The sequence below is a fragment of the Rissa tridactyla genome, chromosome 2 (genome assembly GCF_028500815.1).
Source record: "Rissa tridactyla isolate bRisTri1 chromosome 2, bRisTri1.patW.cur.20221130, whole genome shotgun sequence".
NCBI classification, from domain to species: domain Eukaryota; kingdom Metazoa; phylum Chordata; class Aves; order Charadriiformes; family Laridae; genus Rissa; species Rissa tridactyla.
Window position 1 is genome coordinate 142,412,306 of NC_071467.1, and position 18,045 is coordinate 142,430,350.

An 18,045-nucleotide genomic window follows, 5' to 3' on the forward strand; every position below is an offset into this window, starting at 1 on the left:
TTTAAAAGGAAATACTTCCAAAAATTCATATATACACACACTGTTAGCAACACAGCATCTTTTGACGGGATAATACCAACAAAGCTATTCATCAGTTCTCTCAGTACTTTATGGAATTTGAAATAGGTTTTTGCTACGCTCTGACTTCAGGCTGTTAGTTTGCATGTATTCTACCACCTATGCCCCACAACATTTTCTTGCTACAAACAGCTACTCTCTTCTAGCAAGATGTTTTAATTCTTAATTTAATATTTTCTTCACTGACAATGTCGTTGATAGTTAAAATACACTGAACAGACATCTCAAAGACTCTTTATAGGCAACTATCTCCATCAACTCTGCACGTAGTACCCTTAATAATAACACTTGAGTATTCAGACAATTAAAACCACTTTCATCTGTATACATTCTTCAGAGGAAATACTGGAAGATGATACAAAAAAAGAACACAGGAGGTCCATTTCAGAGTAGCTTGTTTCTGTATGCTGTTAAGCATTGCTCAGAAGTCACGTTCTTTGGCACTGGACACCCAACTTTACCACAGGATTCACAAAATAACGCATATACAAAATTGGCCATGAGAACTGAAAAGTGATTTTTATGTTTCTTTAGAAAATTTTCATAGCGGACAATAAAACCTTTTGCAAAAAGAGACATCCAATACTAAACTACTCCAATTGCAATGGCTGAAAGTATTTAAAGGCGAGAACCAAGACTTTTTTATGACCTCACTGTAAACTGTTACAAAAATGTAATTACAAAATTCTGGATTCATTCTTGAGCATGTATTAGCCAGCAGTAGAAGCAAAACCAATTCATTTTAGCTTGGCCAGTTTCCTATGGGTCACTAGTGATCCATAGATGATCACAACCTGAGTAAGACTAATTAGGAGGACTACAACTAGGAAGGGAGGGAAAAAGAATGTAAACCAAAAATCCCCAGTCATGAAACCCCCTTTTAGGTCATCCTGAACTTTATGGGTCTTTAATATTTGTAGAACATTCTGAATATGAAGCACTACTCTTACATATTGCCTCATCACGCCTGCCCTAGTTCCTAATCTGAAAACCATTCAATTCAAAGGAACGTATTCCCTGGTAATTTATAACCCAAACGAACTGACTACAATCAGATTTAAATAGAGTACATCTTAGTGGAGATACACCATTACCAAATTTGAATATAATCCGCAGCACGGTACCCCACTCCTCAGTGTATAAATTTCCTGTATCAGAAAACATCATCAACAGAGAGACAACCTAAGCATCTAATTAGGTTTCTATTCTTTGTTAATACAGCCGTATAAATGTCTAATCTGAAATGAAATACTTTGTAAATTTGCAAAGACCATTCTTCAATACAGGTAATTTCCATGTCAGTAAATCTATTATGTATTGGTATTTACAGAGAAAGGAAGGCATCATGCCAGAGGTTGTCTTATGCATCAAAGAAAATGGGCAAGATATCCTGGCAATCTTTTGGCCAGACGGTGAATGGCAAGATGGCTGTCTTCAGTCAGAACCATATGCTTCTGAGTATCTATTATCTTCTCTCATGTCATTGACGTTACTATTGAACAGACCATTTCCAAACATTTATTTATCATCATTCTCTAATTTTAATACATTTTTCAAGGGATGCTAGATTATCTGAAGTGACTGGGCTAATTTTTACTACATTTTGTTTATCCACCCTTTTTTAAAAATCCCCCATCTAACTGTACATCACAGAATCTCTCTTCTCTAGTCAAAGCCCTTGGTTGCTCTTTGCTTTCATGCTCCTACTGTAGGAATGCCTTACCCACATTCACCACCTACGCCTTTTCTCACTGAGGCATCCTCTCTGTTTCTCCATACTGCTTATGTTTCCATATTTCTGTAACTTTCCTTCCTTTGTTCTTCTCAAGAATCCTACCCAGTGCCTCCTTCATACTCTGTTTCTGTTCCTTGCCTATCAACTGGAGTCACTTATAGAAATTAAATACGGAGCCATAAACTTTATCACCTACTTGAGTAAACAGTTAAGCTAGTCTAAAACTATTACCAAATGGATTTGTCTTGTGAAAAACAAAAGACGAGTTACTAATCCAACTGTAGTCAATTAGCAGGTATTCTTCATCACAGAACTTGGAACTTTTCTTTTCTAAGAAGCTTTGTATAATAGCTTTTACTACTCATGTGACTCAAGGACAATTTTCCTGTGCCATAAGTTAATTTCTTTTGTTTTCCTGGCATTAGCACATTCTTGCAAAGCAGTCTGGCCCGATGCATCATTTCAAGACTTCTAGAGAAGGTGATCTCAGCAATTATTTACCCTGGAAGCGGCTTTTGCTTTCTTCCATTCTTAATTGCAGGAAGTCACAAAAAGAAGCCATCCTAAAACAAAGAGTTTCATTGATCCGATTTATTTCCTGGGCTGTGTCTCCCACATTATTTTTACTTCTGTATGGAAAAGGACACTATGGATGTCAAGACCGAAAGATATCAGGGTGCAACAGAATAAAGTCAAAAGCTCAAGGCAACTAGAAACTCAACATATTATTCTCTTTGTGAGACCAAGACAATTTAACATGAAACAAGCTAAGACCCTGAGATTTTAACAAAGAGATATCAACTGGCATTTCTCTAACAAGTCTTGTAAATAAACTGTTCCTCTTACAGAGGACGGAAAACCTTATAGAAACTACAAGTAAATTCAGACAGAAGGTAAAATGGAGTGGATAAGGACAGTACAAAACAATGACAGTTCTTCCAATTAGTTTCTGTAACTCGAGGTACTACAGGGGGATGGAGAAACCCACCCTTTGGAAGACACAGGAAAAAAAAGGGAAAGGGATGACTGCAAAAAAATTTTTTGCATTCTCTAAATAGACTTTTGCCCTCTCTGAAAAGGTACTTCTCTAACTTCAGATGGGAAATAAGCTCCTAGAGGAGTAACTCCATTTCACTTTCTGTTACTCATATTGAGTAAGAGAACTCTCTGTTATTTGTATTTGGCCATGCTAATTCCACTGGGAACTAAAAAAAAACATACTAGAAAAACTGCAGGGAGATAAACTTCTATCCACAAAACTACCACAAAAGAGCCCAGTCAGGATTTTTAGATAGACAGGCAGCACAGTCCGTCATTCTGAGTCTACTTTGTGTCACAGAAAGAACAATTCAAAATACGAATTCCAGTAAAAGATGAAATAAGTCAGTGGGATCAAAATTTAGCTAGAAAATAATCCTCCATAGTGCCTCCAGTAATCTTGCCTTACTCTCCTGACACAGCAGCCTATAAAGATTTAACATTGGGTGAAAAAGCAAACAGCTCAAAGAAGCTGTCTGTAATTCTCCATTGCAGGGATTAGCCTGAAACTGACTATTACATTGGCTGCCATTTCAACTAAGCAAGCCCTAATCCAATTACTGTAATACAGGCTCTGTCCAAATCATTGCACTTGTAAGACTAAAACCAGTAAATTATGAGATTCCTTGAAACTATTTCAGAATTTTTCCTCTTCGATTAATACTGCACAGACAGAGACTTTAGCAATCATCTTCCAATTCAAAAATACCAATTACATATTTAACATGAATAAGCAAGCCACATACAGCGTGTAACAAAGAAAAATGCTCTCACAATTGGGAGCAGCTTTTTTTTTGGTGGAAGTGAATACTGTTTTAGAAGTCTCTGAAACACGAGTAATTCAGTAGAGTCAAATTACAACTAAACACTAATCACCATGCTTATTCTTTTAAAGCTACTTTTAAAAAAAAAAAACCAAACCCAAAAAACCCCAACAAAAAGCCCAACCAAAACCAACAAAAAATACCCCAACAAACCAAAACCCCCATGCACCTCTACATTTATTTATTTAAATATAAGATAAGCTGCTTTGGGAATAAGGCAGACCTCAGAAAAATCACACCCAGTCTTAAGAATGTATCTATGTGTGTAATCACTAGCAACTGTAGTGTGAATACTTCTTCCATTTTTAAAATCAGCTATGTCTTGTACTATTAGCATTTAGACGCCAACATAGGCTACTAGGACCAACCTGATCTAATTAGACCTGCTTTGAGCACAGGATTGGACTAGATGACCTTGGAGGTCCCCTCCAACCTAAATTATTCTATGATTCTGTACTTTACCCTGTTTCTGCAACTGTAGCAGAGACGTTTATCCTGACTGAGAGCAAATACACCAGCAGAGTCCATCTGTAACGTGCAATCATGATGTATTTCAAAATGTATTTGGTTAAGAATGTTTCTTCATACAGTTAGCATATTTGTGTAGACTACAATATTGTTAAAACAACAGTTTAAGTGATTCCCTCTAAACAGCTCTGTGCCCTGGCAGTCCTCTCTCCTTAGCTGTAAATAATCTGCTGCACTTCATAAAGTACACCTTTCTTTTTTCCTAGAAGGCAAAAAAGTCTCATTATCACCTATGAAAACAGTCAATCTGGTATTAAATACTTTTTAAAAAATTTATTACCTCTTCCAGAAAAAGCCATGAGTTGAACAGACAGTTTTATTGAGTTACTACAAACAGTTTTGAAGACCTAACATAAGCTTTCTGAGTATGAAAAGCTACATATTAAAGGCATGTATCTATTAAGCTCAAAATATCTAGTGTACTGCTATATTATAGGCTTAAAATTGTAAAATAAATGATCAATTACTTTAGAAGTTTTTATTTGCACATATGATGTGGCCTGTCTGCCCCTCTACCAGGGTAACTTCTTTTTTTCAACACAAATGCAAGAAATTTTTGAAAAGTTTCATTTCTTACTTCTCAGCTGCTGGAAATGAGATAATGGAGACAAAATAGTTACAAGTGGTTTATCCCAGCACAGGACTGACAAGTCAAAATGCAGATCATTCACCTCTACTACATCTCTCAGAAAAGACTGCATACATGTGCACAGAGCTGGGAATCTGTGTTAAACTGCTTGTTCAGAATGCCACTTGTCCTTTTAGAGGCATAATAAGGTATTCTGTAAATAACATCGACATCTCTTGTCCCTCACATCTGGAATTCACGTCCACTCAGAACTGAACTGGACTGCCAGTGTGTATCACACCGGGCATTTTACAACCTTCCCAGAGCATCAGGATTATATTAACAATCAGAATTATATTTCAGTAAGTAGTAAAAGTAGAGTATCTGTTTATCAGTCTCTTAAGCCATCCAGTTCTAAGTAGTGCTTTCTAAATTCATTTCTCCTCCACATTAACCAGAAAGGCTCGAATACAGATACAAGAAACACGTTCAGTTTTGCATTTTGTTGCAGCCATAGCTGCAATGATCAAAAATCCACTGCAATTTGTAAACTTTTAATAAAACAAAATGTATAAAATGAAGCAATAAACAAAACCAAATTTTGCCCATTTAGGGAGTACAGCAGTACCAACAAATTTTCCATAATCTATAGTACACTGACTACCACAAAAAACATGATGCCAGCAGGCAGGTAGAAAGCACCTTCTCTGGACATATTAAAGAGAGACAAAGGAGGCAAGGAAATAATATAAAAAATTTCATATAATTCCTTTATTCCCACTCTCAAAACGAATGGACTATTTTGCCCCCGCCAAAGTAACTGGTCGCCTGAGACAAACTTACCTCAATGGTGTAAGTCTGGTTGTGTTTGATAATTTCTCCACTATGCAAAGTCCTGATAATAGCAAAGTCAGCAGCAGCAGCTGCTCCTCTCCGGCTGCTGCACGTGGATGTTTCATCACCTCGAGATCGATCAGTATCAATCCCATCTTGTATTGATTCTTCATCTTTGATGTTTGCTGTTTTCTTCTTCTTTTTCTGCTTCTTTGATCCATTCTGACCATCAGTTTGTGCCTTCCGCTGCCTAAATTGGGCAAGCTGTACAGAAGACAAAATCTTGTTAAAGGTGAAAGTTTTCCTCTTTATTACTAATGACATCCTCTACAAAGGCTTAGCAGCTGTTCTACATAAGCTTCAAACTAATCACTACTGAAAACATGTTAGAAGTTAATGCTGCATATCTAAGACACATTCAGATTATTCTTCCGTTTACATAGTTTGCTTTAAAAAAAAAATCTTAAATGTAAACCAACACTCTATTAATGAATTCCTTTTCAGCTTCATACTAGCAAGTTACTGTTCCATAGATTGATACCTAGAAATCAAAACATTCAAAGGTAAAGGTACACGTTTAGTTATAAATGACAAATGCAATGAGATAACCTCTGATCTCATTTTGCAATTTTGTAGTAACAAATACCTCAAAATTAATTTACATACAGAACTGACTTTTAATTTTTATACCAGAAACAGATAAAAGCAAACCATTCTTCCACCAAGTATCATATAAAGTTTTCTAAAAAGTTTATGTTAGAACTCAAAAAGCAGATCAAGTTACTAAAAACATGATAAAGAAATAGCAAAACACGTAATGAGGGAATAGTCTAAAAACAGTGAGCAAACTACCAGATATACTACCTTGTAGCAAAACATGCTGATGAACAAAAAGTCACAGGTGAGCCAGGCACACAGTTGAAAAACCAATTAGTATGTAAGCTATTCAAATACTGTAAGACACTGCCTTTTGAAGAGCTTATCACTTTTAATCACTTTATAGTGGTTTACACAAGAAAATCCATTGTAAATATCTTTTTCTTAACAAGAACAGAATTTCTCTTCAAATAAGAAAAACAAGCACGGCAAGTTTTACCAATTAATTCAAAATTAAACAGATCCTACCACTAAAATCTGGAAATAAAAATGATTATTTTCCAATTGAAGAGTCCGACATTAATTAAATACTACAATATGTTTTAGAAATGTAGCTCCAAATTAAATACAAAGCATGCAAATAAAGACACTAAAGCTTTAAATACTTGTTACATCAACTAATACCCAATAGCATGTATTTTTTATAAATCATCTGCAATTTTAAGAAAAAGCTATAGAAAAAAATCGCATGTTTGCTCATGATATTCACCAATCGAGAAAGCCAGGCTTCCATCCAACCTCTTTGGCAACAACCAAACCAAGCAGGACACACGGACCCCTTTGCCCAGTCACTGCCCGGTCACAGTGCCAGCCACCACTTGAAGTGCTCCCTTGTTCTCATCTGGCCACAAGAGAGCCGAGAAGCCCCAGTCTAAATAAACACATCATTGACAGATCACTTCTGACTTCTGGTTAGTTTATTCTTTTGTCCCTTTACTTGTATTTCACTGTGGGTTTCTTCAGCCTCCTCTCCATCCTTAGGATGACCGAGGGCTTGGCATACGGCTCCTGCTCTGTTTACAGGAGGAGGACCTGAAGATTTGCTGAGCCAAATATGCTCACCTATGTATTTAATACTTATTTCCTCCCTCCTACATGTCTCTAATTAGTTCAACTTCATGGGGTTTTTTCCATTTTTTTAAATAGGTAACTTTCCTTATTTCACCAAAAATCTATTAAAGCTTACAAACTCCTGAAGTAAGTTTCTGAACAGGAAAATAAAGTCTCCTCATAACTTAAAAGTTTAAGGAAAACAAAACAAAACATGGATTTAGCGTCTCAAAAATGGGAAGGGTGAAAGTTCCAGTTGTCTCCTTACGACATTACTACATTCTCCTAAAATTGTAAATTTACCTCAACAAAATAGTTTTACATTTATCCAGAAGACAAGCAGAATTTGTCCAAATGCCACAATGACATAAAGCAGATAACCTGATTTCAAGTGTAACTACTGAGAGATTTTGCTTTTTTGACTTTTTCTTTCTAAATAGTGAAAGACATGTAGTGCCACTGGTCAAGAACTCTCTTGCCCAACTTGATTGAAACCTTCTGTAATGGAAAGTTAAGTTGGCTTTTTTAAAGCAGCTTTACAGTCTTTATTTGTCTACAAAATTAGACATGTAGTTCAAGGACAAGTGAATTACTCTGTGTCTCTCCTCAAGTATTTTGCATATTTTAACTAAGGCATCTGGGTATGCCAGATTTCTCTCCCTTCAAAATCAAGTTGTCGACGTTCACTTCTTTAGAATTAACAGATTAAACTCAGTTAGAAACAGACTTTATTTTTTTCCCTTTAAACATTGCTGAAGATGGGCACACATGCAAGTTAAATGCATATGCAAGTTAAACTGTTGTATTTTTGTATTACAAAAGTTCTCAACTGTCAATTTCTGTATGAGCATTTAATATTTTGTCAATAACTACACTATTAGTGACAGATGCACGCACAAATCACCACAAATCAAAAGCGCACAAAAAATGCACTTTTTACTGCGCACGTTCACATATACACAAAACTGTCCAGCTACTAATGCAACATAGCTTCAAATTCACATTTTTAATCACATTTTAAAAACTTGAAACGAGAGAAGCAGCATAACAAAAAGCTACTGCTGAACGAATACACTCTGTGATGCTCACATCAAGAGAAGGGAATCTTAGATATCGAATTCCTTCAGAAAATGGGACTCAGGAACTAGAGGTGAGGATCTATCTACATTTCAATGACAAGCAGGAAAAAGTCCACCAGCAGTCATGGAAGCTAAGGAAAATAAATTTTGTATAATTAGAACTTTAATTAAAACTGAAAAATACTTCCAGATTTTGTGTTCTAGAAAAATAGTTTTTCCAGCGCGAACAAAATGGGAAACAAACACGAGCTGATACAACTATACATTCCTTTACCCTGTCTTCCAGGAATACCAGCTTGATAATGCCAAAACTAAGTCTGTGGAGAACCTAGCACTGCTTCTGTCAGTTCTGAATCTGCAGGTTTGAAATAATTCCATGTCAAGTCTCTGTCGTGTTACAAAAGTTGCAAGCAAGAGCAAAAGAGGTAAACACCGGAGTTAGTCATGGAGGAAAAAGAATCATAGAACCGTTGGGTTGGAAGGGACCTTAAAGATCATCTAGTTCCAAACCACCTGCCACGGGCAGGGACACCTCCCACTAGACCAGCTTGCTCAAAGCCCCATCCAGCCTGGCCTTGAATACTCCCAGGGATGGGGCATCCACAACTTCCCTGGGCAACCTGTTCCACTGCCTCACCACCCTCAGAGTAAAGAATTTCTTCCTAATATCTAATCAAAATTTCCCCTCTTTCAGTTTAAAACCATTACCCTCCTCAGCCTATTGCTACACTCCTTCATAAAGAGTCCCTCCTCATCTCTCCTACAGGCCCCCTTTAGGTACTGGAAGGCTACTACAAGATCTCCCCAGGGCCTTCTCTTCTCCAGGCTGAACAACCCCAACTGTCTTAGCCTTTCTGCATAAGGAGAGGTGTTCCAGCCCTCCGATCATCCTCATAGCTCTCCTCTGGACCCGTTCCAACAGGTCCATGGAGCTGAAGGACACTCAGAACAGAGAAGGAGTACCTTACTCTGGGAAGGCATCAGGAACAGAGTCAGCCATGATACAACCTTACTGTGTTTTAGCACATCTGAAAACCAACCTAGAGCAAGTAGTCTTTCACAGTCTGCCAGCACATTGTCTCAGCTTTTCCCGTCATGCTGGTAAGACAGGACCCCTATTAAGAATTCAATCAGTGTTTTCCAGTTGTGAGTAACAGCTGATTTTACTCCTTATCCTTGACTCTCAGCTTTTGAATCTAAAGTAACTAACAACTCACAATTTCCAGCTCATAGGTTTTTGAAGTCCTGCTTCTAAGAAAAAAACCAATCCTCTTGGAAACAAACATGTCCACTTTATAGCAATTTTTAAAAATTATATTACGGAGTCCATGTTTATTGTCTGAATTACTTCTATCAAATATCCAGTGTACAATTAAATTCTTAATTGTAATAAATAAATTGAAGTTTTAACCCGAACTCTGAGAATGAAATTATGTTTCTTTCCTTCTAATGCATAACAACCTACAATAAAATTGTCCAGGAAGAATTACATGTTTCTTTTCAGATTTCCAGAAGTGCCATATAAAACAGCTGCTCAGCTTTCCATTAGTTTGAAAAATGGGAAGCGGTTGTATTTTAGCGCTAAATTCTGTGGATGCGCAAGGCATGTTGCCTCTTATAAACAGAAAAACATTTATTGAAAGTCACAAGACTACAATAGAGCAGCATGCAGATAAGTAATGGGTATAGTTTTCAAAATAATTTCCCGCAGTAAAATAACAATTGAATAGCAGAACTTAGCTATTTAGAGAATATATTTATTTATCTAGTTCTAATTATAACCTCCTTCTACTTACGAATCCCGAAACAACATACTAGCACCAATCCCACATCACAGACTGCAGCAAAATTACAGACACCTGGTACAACATTACCTTAGCTTTTAAATGCTGATAGCCTCCAACTGGCAGAAGGTCAGAAAAGAGGAGAATGAACAGCTATTAGAAACTAAATAGTCTTGAGACAGAAGGGAACTAACTTGTAGAGTGGCAGGGATTACTTGTGTAAACCATGTCCATTATGATAGTTCATGTACTGCTCTAATTACAACAGCACCATTATTTATTTATCAGCTATCTTCAGCACATTCTGAACCTTGGCAATTGTGCCAGCAATCTAGATTGCTGGGATAAGCTGTTCATCAATTAATTTCAATTATGGTCTGACTGAGCTACTTCTAGAGTAGAAGTGAATGTTGAAATAAAATTTGGCTCCAACAGAATGCAAAACTTAATCTCCTCTTAAGCATTTAAAAAAATATATCAAATATCTGAACAAAAGATGCAATATTTAATCACTGTCCATATATCAGCACAAGAAAATACTGAAAATTTCCATGAAAATTAAAAGTTACATTTATAAAGCATCAATAGCTATATTTTTATTTCGCATGCATAAAAGACTTCAAAACAGAAACACGTGAAGTTCTGTTTACAACTGGATGCTGTCTTATGATTGCTTATTATTGCTTAACATTCTCAGACAATGTATTAGATAGGGATAGTCTCATTTTCAGAGGTATTACAGTAAACAGGAATTGAAATTGCTCAGTGCCTCTGAAGAAGGCTATTATGAAATAAGATAGACAATATTTGCTGTACTTATTGTTTAAAACACAACTTCTAATTGCTAAGACAAGAAGCTTATAGGTAGCATATCCTGTATGGGAATTGTTGTACAGTTATATTTCATGTACCTGTACACAAACATTATTAGCTTCAAATTTTAACTTACTAATGTCAAGTGCTTACGTCTCAAATTCAGCGCTGCATAGGCACCTCTTACAGAAAGAGCGGGGTTTGTTTGCCCCTCACAGTTCCTCTTAACCACATAATCTCTTTTTTAACTCACATTTAAAGAAGCAGCATAGAAGGGTAAATTGTGAATTTACAAGACTGACAACAAATGGAAACTCAGAGAAGCTGCTACAGCCAAGTAATTATTCTTTTTCATTTCCACACCGTACCATAAAGGCATGAATGGAGATCTACATTATGATCTTGCATTTCTCAACTGCTATCATTTCAAAAGATGTTCCAGATACTGATTAAACTTCTGTAAGTAGGACACATTCAGCTGAAGGGGACTTGCTCTCTGTCAGAAGTTCTCAAACCGTCTGGCATCCAGTGAGAAATTTTCTGTGCTGGACCAGGTTCATCTTTAGATCACTCAGTCAATGTAAGAAGACAAAGATGTCTGAATCTTCTTGCCTGTATCTCAGAGCGGTGGTTAATGGCTCAAAGTCAAATTGGCAGTCTTATAATATTCAGTATCTTTATAGATAATCTGGATGATGAAATTGAATGCATCTTAACCAAGTTCATAGATGACACCAAACTGGAGGAAAGCCAGTAACACCAGAAGGAAGAATGACCACAACATGCTGGAAGACTAAGCCAACAGCAATTGCATGAGATTCAACAAAGATAAAAACCAAGTCCTGCACCTGGGATGGAATTATCCCACATAGCAGTGACAGCTGGGGACTGACTGGCCTGGTGTGTAGCTCTGCTGAGACCAGGATCTGAGAGTCCTGGTGGATAGCAAGCTGAACATGAGTGAGAAGCATGCCCTGGCAGCAATGAAGAGAAACTATGAGAAACCTCTTTGAAATTACTCTCAGTGCCTACCATAGTAAATGACTAAGACATGAATCCAACTGTCAGTACACCAGTTTTGCGATTAACTGTTTATTGCAAAACTGAATTGACCCTACGCAATCCTCTTTTGTAAAACAGAATTTGATAGCAATAATACCATTTGTTATTTGAGAATCTGGTCTTACAATACAGTGGAAAAAGCCGGTGTGATGGGTTGACCCTGGCTGGACACCAGGTGCCCACCAAAGCCGCTCTATTGCTACCCTCCTCAGCTGGACAGAGGAAAGAAAATATAACGAAAGGCTTATGGGTCGAGATAAAGGCAGGGAGAGATCATTCAGCAATTACCATCACAGGCAAAACAGACTCGACTTGGGAAATCAGTTTAATTTATTACCAATCAAATCAGAGTCATGAGATGACTGAGATGACTCATGACAATGAGAAAAAAAAACCCAAACCTTAAAGCACCTTCCCCCCCACCCCTCCCTTCTTCCCAGGCTTAACTTCACTCCTGATTTCTCTACCTCCTCTTCCCCCAGAGCAGTGCAGGGGGACAGGGAATGGGGATTGTGGTCAGTTTATCACCCATTGTCTTTGCCGCTCCTTCCTCCTCAGGGTGAGGACTCTTCATACTCCTCCTCTCCTCCAGCAGGGGGTCCCTCCCACAGGAGACAGTTCTCCACAAACTTGTCCAACGTTAGTCCTTCCCATGGGCTACAGTTCTTCACAAACTGCTACGACATGGGTCCCTTCCATGGTCTGCAGTCCTTCAGGAACAGCCTACAGCCTACTCCAGAGTGGGTCCCCAACGGGGTCACAAGTCCCGCCAGCAAACCTGCTCCAGCGTGGGCTCCTCTCTTCACAGCGCCACAGGTCCTGCCAGGAGCCTGCTCCAGCAGGCTTCTCACAGGGTCACAGCCTTCTTTGGGCATCAACTGGTCTGGCATGGGCTGCAGGTGGATATCTGCTATACTGTTAACCTCCACAGGCTGCAGGGTGACAGCCTGCCTCACCATGGTCTTCACCAGGGGCTGCAGGGGAATCTCTGCTCCAGCACCTGGAGCACCTCCTCCCCTCCTTCTTCACCGACCTTGGTGTCTGCAGAGTTGTTGCTCTCACATATTCTCACTCCTCTCTCCGTCTGCAGGTTGTTGCGCAGGTTTTTTTCCCCCCTTCTTAAATACACCATGGCAGAGGTGCTACCACCATCGCTGATGGGCTCGGCCTTGGTCAGCAACAGGTCTGTCTTGGAGCTCTGTCAGACACAGGGCAAGCTTCTAGCAGCTGCTCACAGAGGCCACCTCTGTAGCTTCCCTGCTACCAAAATCTTGCCACACAAACCCAATACACCCAGCGAGCCGAACAAACAACTCCTAGCTCCAGTGCTTCGATGTAAATTTTGCATTTAACAACAGAAAGCATATCTTAAACTTTCAATCTAGCAGACTAAAATTCTCCACAGGAGCAGTGTCTGCAACTAAGCACACGGACAGTAGGCAAAAGCAAAATAGTATTCTTTGCCAGGTGTTGCTTGGGATTTGCCACCAACACAGAAGTCACAAAAGTCTGAGAAAGGGGCATTTATTTTGCACATAGAGTGAATGCTAGAGTCTGCTCTAAGATGCATCTGAATGTATAACATGCATTGTGGCAAACTGTATTGTACAAGTTATAGCTAGGATATCTCCCAGAGTCAGACAGACTCTGCCTGCAAGTGCAAAATGACACTCAGGTGCATCATGAAACTCATGGGAGATCATAAACAGTCCTGTGATAGAAAGGCTCAGGCTTTTCCAATTGTAATGTGATAATCCTCATCACTGAATGATAATAAGGCATAATTTCTGAACAATTACTGGGAGTGAAAGTGAAACCAAAATATTTAGACTAATTCAGACTGATAACTTGTCTTAAAAATTGAAGGATTAAGATTCATCTGCCCTAGTAAGGATAAGTCACTACTCCCCTTGACCACGGGTATGCAATAATTGCTACAAGGACAAAAAGCAGGGCCCTGGCATGGGATTTATTTTGATCATCTATAAAGGACAGATATGTCTCAAAGTCTTGACTTGGGTGTATTGCAAGCCAATAGAGACAAAGCAAAAAGGCCAACCTGAATTTGAAATTTTGACATCACTCAGAAGCTGGAGATATGCTGTGGTTTCGGTCTCAGGTTATCTATTCCACCTTCCCCTGGATAATTGAAGAAATACCTGCTGTAATCTCTCTCTCACCTGCAACACAGTTTTATGATTCTAATATGCAGTAACATTTTTATGTTCCATGGGCCTCCATGTTGAGGCCCTCAAAAGGCATAAGAAGGAGAGTCTGGGAGACTTCAACACTGAGATTTAGAGAATAAAGCCTTCCCTAGGATGTTTAAAACTCATTTGTTGTTAGGCCACCAAGTTTTGTAAAAGCTTGACAGGCTGCCCCCTAAAGAGGTGTTGAACAGGCTAACTGGTAACGTATTAGAGAAGAAAACGGCACCTTTTGTCATATTCTCAAAAGGTCTAAGCACTGAGGGCTGTGTTGCCAAAGCACTAACTCCTGAAGCGTAGGCAAATTTGCAGCACTGCCTTCTAGGTTCCTAATGCCTATATTAAGAAAAGGATAACTGAGAGTAAGATGAATAAAAAAGTATCAAATACAGAGAATAAAAAGGCATCTTTTTAGTGAAATCTACCTATTCTATTCTATTATTCTGTTCTGCTAATCCACAAATAGGAGAGTATCACAACTCTTTACAAATCCTGAGATAAAAACCTACAAAAAGAAGATAACTGAGCAAGCAACCTGCAAATATGCTCAACATATTATGCCACCTAGTTGAAAATCCAAACTGTAAGTAAAGAATTAATGTTCTTTAGAAGTTTCAATCTGCTTATCTGTTGAGGCAAATGGAGCTTTAGTTTATTTGTTCCACTCAACAGATGCTGAATTTACTAAATGGAAAACATTAGGCTGAATGAACAAGAAAGTAATCACACAGGAATGAGGTATTTCCAATATACTCATTTTTATGTTGCACTCACAATCAGATTTTCTCAAGTAACATGAGCAAGAGCTTAGAATGTCTCCCCTTATGGAGACTTAAGTGGCTCATGAGTATTAGAGGATGCCAATAAAGCTATGAAAATTTCCAAAGAAGAAATGCTACAGTCTCTACCTAATTCAAGCTTGAGAGTCTTTCAGCTCCAGAGACAGCCATTCCTTTGCAATACTCTGAAGAAAACCAATGGGACCACCACAATTTACATTTATAGGTGAAGTACCAGGAAGGATAACACAGGACAGCGAGAGGAACAGCACATTGGGTAATTCTTTTTAGCAGCCTGTATCAAGTTAGAGTACTGTTGTCAGTGCTAATAACCAAGGGCACTGAACTTGAATGAACCCCTCCAGATGGCCCTGTGAGCTGGAAAGCCTCAGAATTAGTGTGGTTCTGATCTGGGCTGCTCTTCCATGTCCCAAGAATTTAAATAGGAACAGACCTAGGAACAGCTAAGTTCATTACAGCTGGGTTATTTTCTGGACATGGAATGGAAGTTAAGTGTATGAAAATACTCTCAAGTCAGGTTACAATGACAGACACAAGAACGCCAAGCACATTTCAATGCTGAACTGCTTCAGGAAAAGCAACGCCTCAAACCAACTCCTAAAAAAATTGCCCAAACGGTCTCTTAACTAACCTACTTCTACATACATGATTTATATACTGCTCCTATCTGCTTTTTAACTTTATTCTTCTCATACTGAATGCTGTATAACTGTCTCTGCTGATATAGAGGGTGAAAAAAGCATCTGACTCACGCTGGTACCATATTTCCCAAAAGCAAAGAGGAAATAAGTGGATTGGACCAAGCTGCCAGTGACAAAAATGAGAGGGCAATAGAAAGCTTGTTTCGTGCTGCTCTGTAAAAAAGCACAGATCATCTATGCTTGAAACCTGAAACATTATGAAGTCTTTGCCACATCAAGGCCCATTCAGCTGAGGTAAAACAGAGCCTCTTTTCCTCTGCATTAAGTGAGGGAGATCACCAGTCAGGTGCTGTCTCAAAAGGCACGGACTATCCTTTATTTTTGCCCAGAGTTTCAAAGGCTCAGTAATGATGGGAAGGCAAAAGAGTTGTGCACTGACAGAAATGCACTCCTGTTCCACTAGGTTTATGCATAACACCAACTTTAATTAATAACTGGATCCTGAAGCTTTCTTCAGCTAGGATGAAGAAAAACCCAACGGCACAAAGTCAGTCTCCAATGTCCTACAATCTTTTGGAACAACTTTTTGAAGGGGAGGTGGGGAAGGAGGAAGAATTATCACAGTGTTAACAGATGGATTAACGAATGTGTTTAAGAAAATCTTTCAGGCCTCAGCAAGGAAAAATGTTTCCCCCTCTCCCCCCTTAGCCTTTCTAAAATCATTCAGCTTCCCAAAGCCAAGAAATTCCAGGCAAGAGCTAAAATTTGGTCAAATAAATTTTAACACAGGAGACACAAATGTTTCATCTACATTTTACCCTTATAAAAGAATGAGGGGGGAAAAAACGTTTTACTACTTAATTTGCTAAATTGATAATTTTTAACAAGTCATATGATTTTCTTCACTAACTTTTTGAACTAGAAAACTTCACTGATTTGCCATGCCGTTCCTCACATCTCGAAGTGCTATGAAAACAGGCATTCAGCAGATGGGTTTGTGTATTAACTAATTCTTGAAAATGAATCTTAATATGAAGATACTCTGAAAGAGATTTAGATACTCTGAAAGCATTAGTTGCTTTCTATACAGTTACAGTACTTCTCATTGGACTGTATGAACTTGTTATCTCACAGCCCTTTAGAAACAAAAATATTAATATTTATCCTCAGGCACTAACCAACCTCCAGTGTTGTTATAATCTTCAAGAGAGTCATAAAATTCAGTCATTGGGCTATAACATTGCAAATGTTTTCTACATGCCACCATGTTTATGTCTACACGCAAATCCACTAGACTTCAGCACTTTAATAACATTTACTAACCACTAGCAAGTTACTCCCCAGCTGGAACCACTTCTCTGGGGTATTTTGATATCCACATAAGGCAATGGGTAACTTCAGCTCTGACATCCATGCAAGGACAGTAAGCTCACTAAAGTGCAGAACCCTAAACAAGATGTAAATTATTATTAACTAAAACAGTTGATGTTTTAGAAGTGTACATGAGAACCCACAATACGATTTTAGTATCGCTTTCCTACTGAACGAAAACACAGGGTGTGATATGTTTTGCTGCCACAACCAAAAGACAGACTCTAGGAAGTGAACAGACAATTTGATCTTTGGTGATTTAAATCAATATATAAAATGATTATATCTTAGCAGCACTTAGCAGCTGAACAGTAAGTGGTAGAGGCTACGACAGACAAGAGAATAAATAACATTTTTGAGCTACAAAAGGTGACAGATACTGTGTTGGAACTTAAGAATAACTAATAAAACTAAGCCACTGGTGGCATGTAGTAGACTAAATTAGGTAGGCTACACATAACACCAACTGAATGGAAACTAGATTGCTGTGTATCCCCTACTGGTGTAGGGGATACAAAGCAATCAAAACAAAGCTTGTATTCAATAATTTCAGTCACATGAAGATAAAGGTAAAACAAACAAACAAAAAAAGGCATGGAACTTGCAAAAGGTACCACATCTTAAAGCCACCGGGACAGATTAAAGTAATGCCTACAAAATACACTTGGCAGAAAACTTACTAGACTGAAAGCCAAAATTAGTACAATATTTCATAAATAGGAACTCTGCAGCAAGCTTCAGCATTGACATTTTTTGTAAGGCTGTACAATTACAAACTTGGTTAGGATTTTAAGGGTTTTTTCCCCACTCAACTCTTGATGAAATCAGCTTTGTGAAACAAGTTGTCTTCTGGAAGTAAAAGGCAGATACAGCCCTCCTGAACAGAAGGTAAATGAGAGATATTCCCCATGCTACTTAAGCATTAAAATGATGTACTAGCTTCCAATTTTATATCCGCTTTTTTCTTTCAATATTA

General features: G+C 38.2%; 1 protein-coding gene across 8 annotated transcripts in view; it reads right to left on the reverse strand.

Annotated features, from left to right (window-relative positions):
* AKAP9 (A-kinase anchoring protein 9) overlaps window positions 1–18,045 on the reverse strand; it is a 121,232-nt gene that overhangs the window by 86,797 nt on the left and 16,390 nt on the right. For all 8 annotated transcript variants that reach the window (XM_054189348.1, XM_054189344.1, XM_054189347.1 and 5 more), the window contains exon 2: window positions 5,615–5,869. In XM_054189348.1, the coding sequence (XP_054045323.1) occupies window positions 5,615–5,869 (255 nt within the window). The remainder of the gene's footprint in view (window positions 1–5,614; window positions 5,870–18,045) is intronic.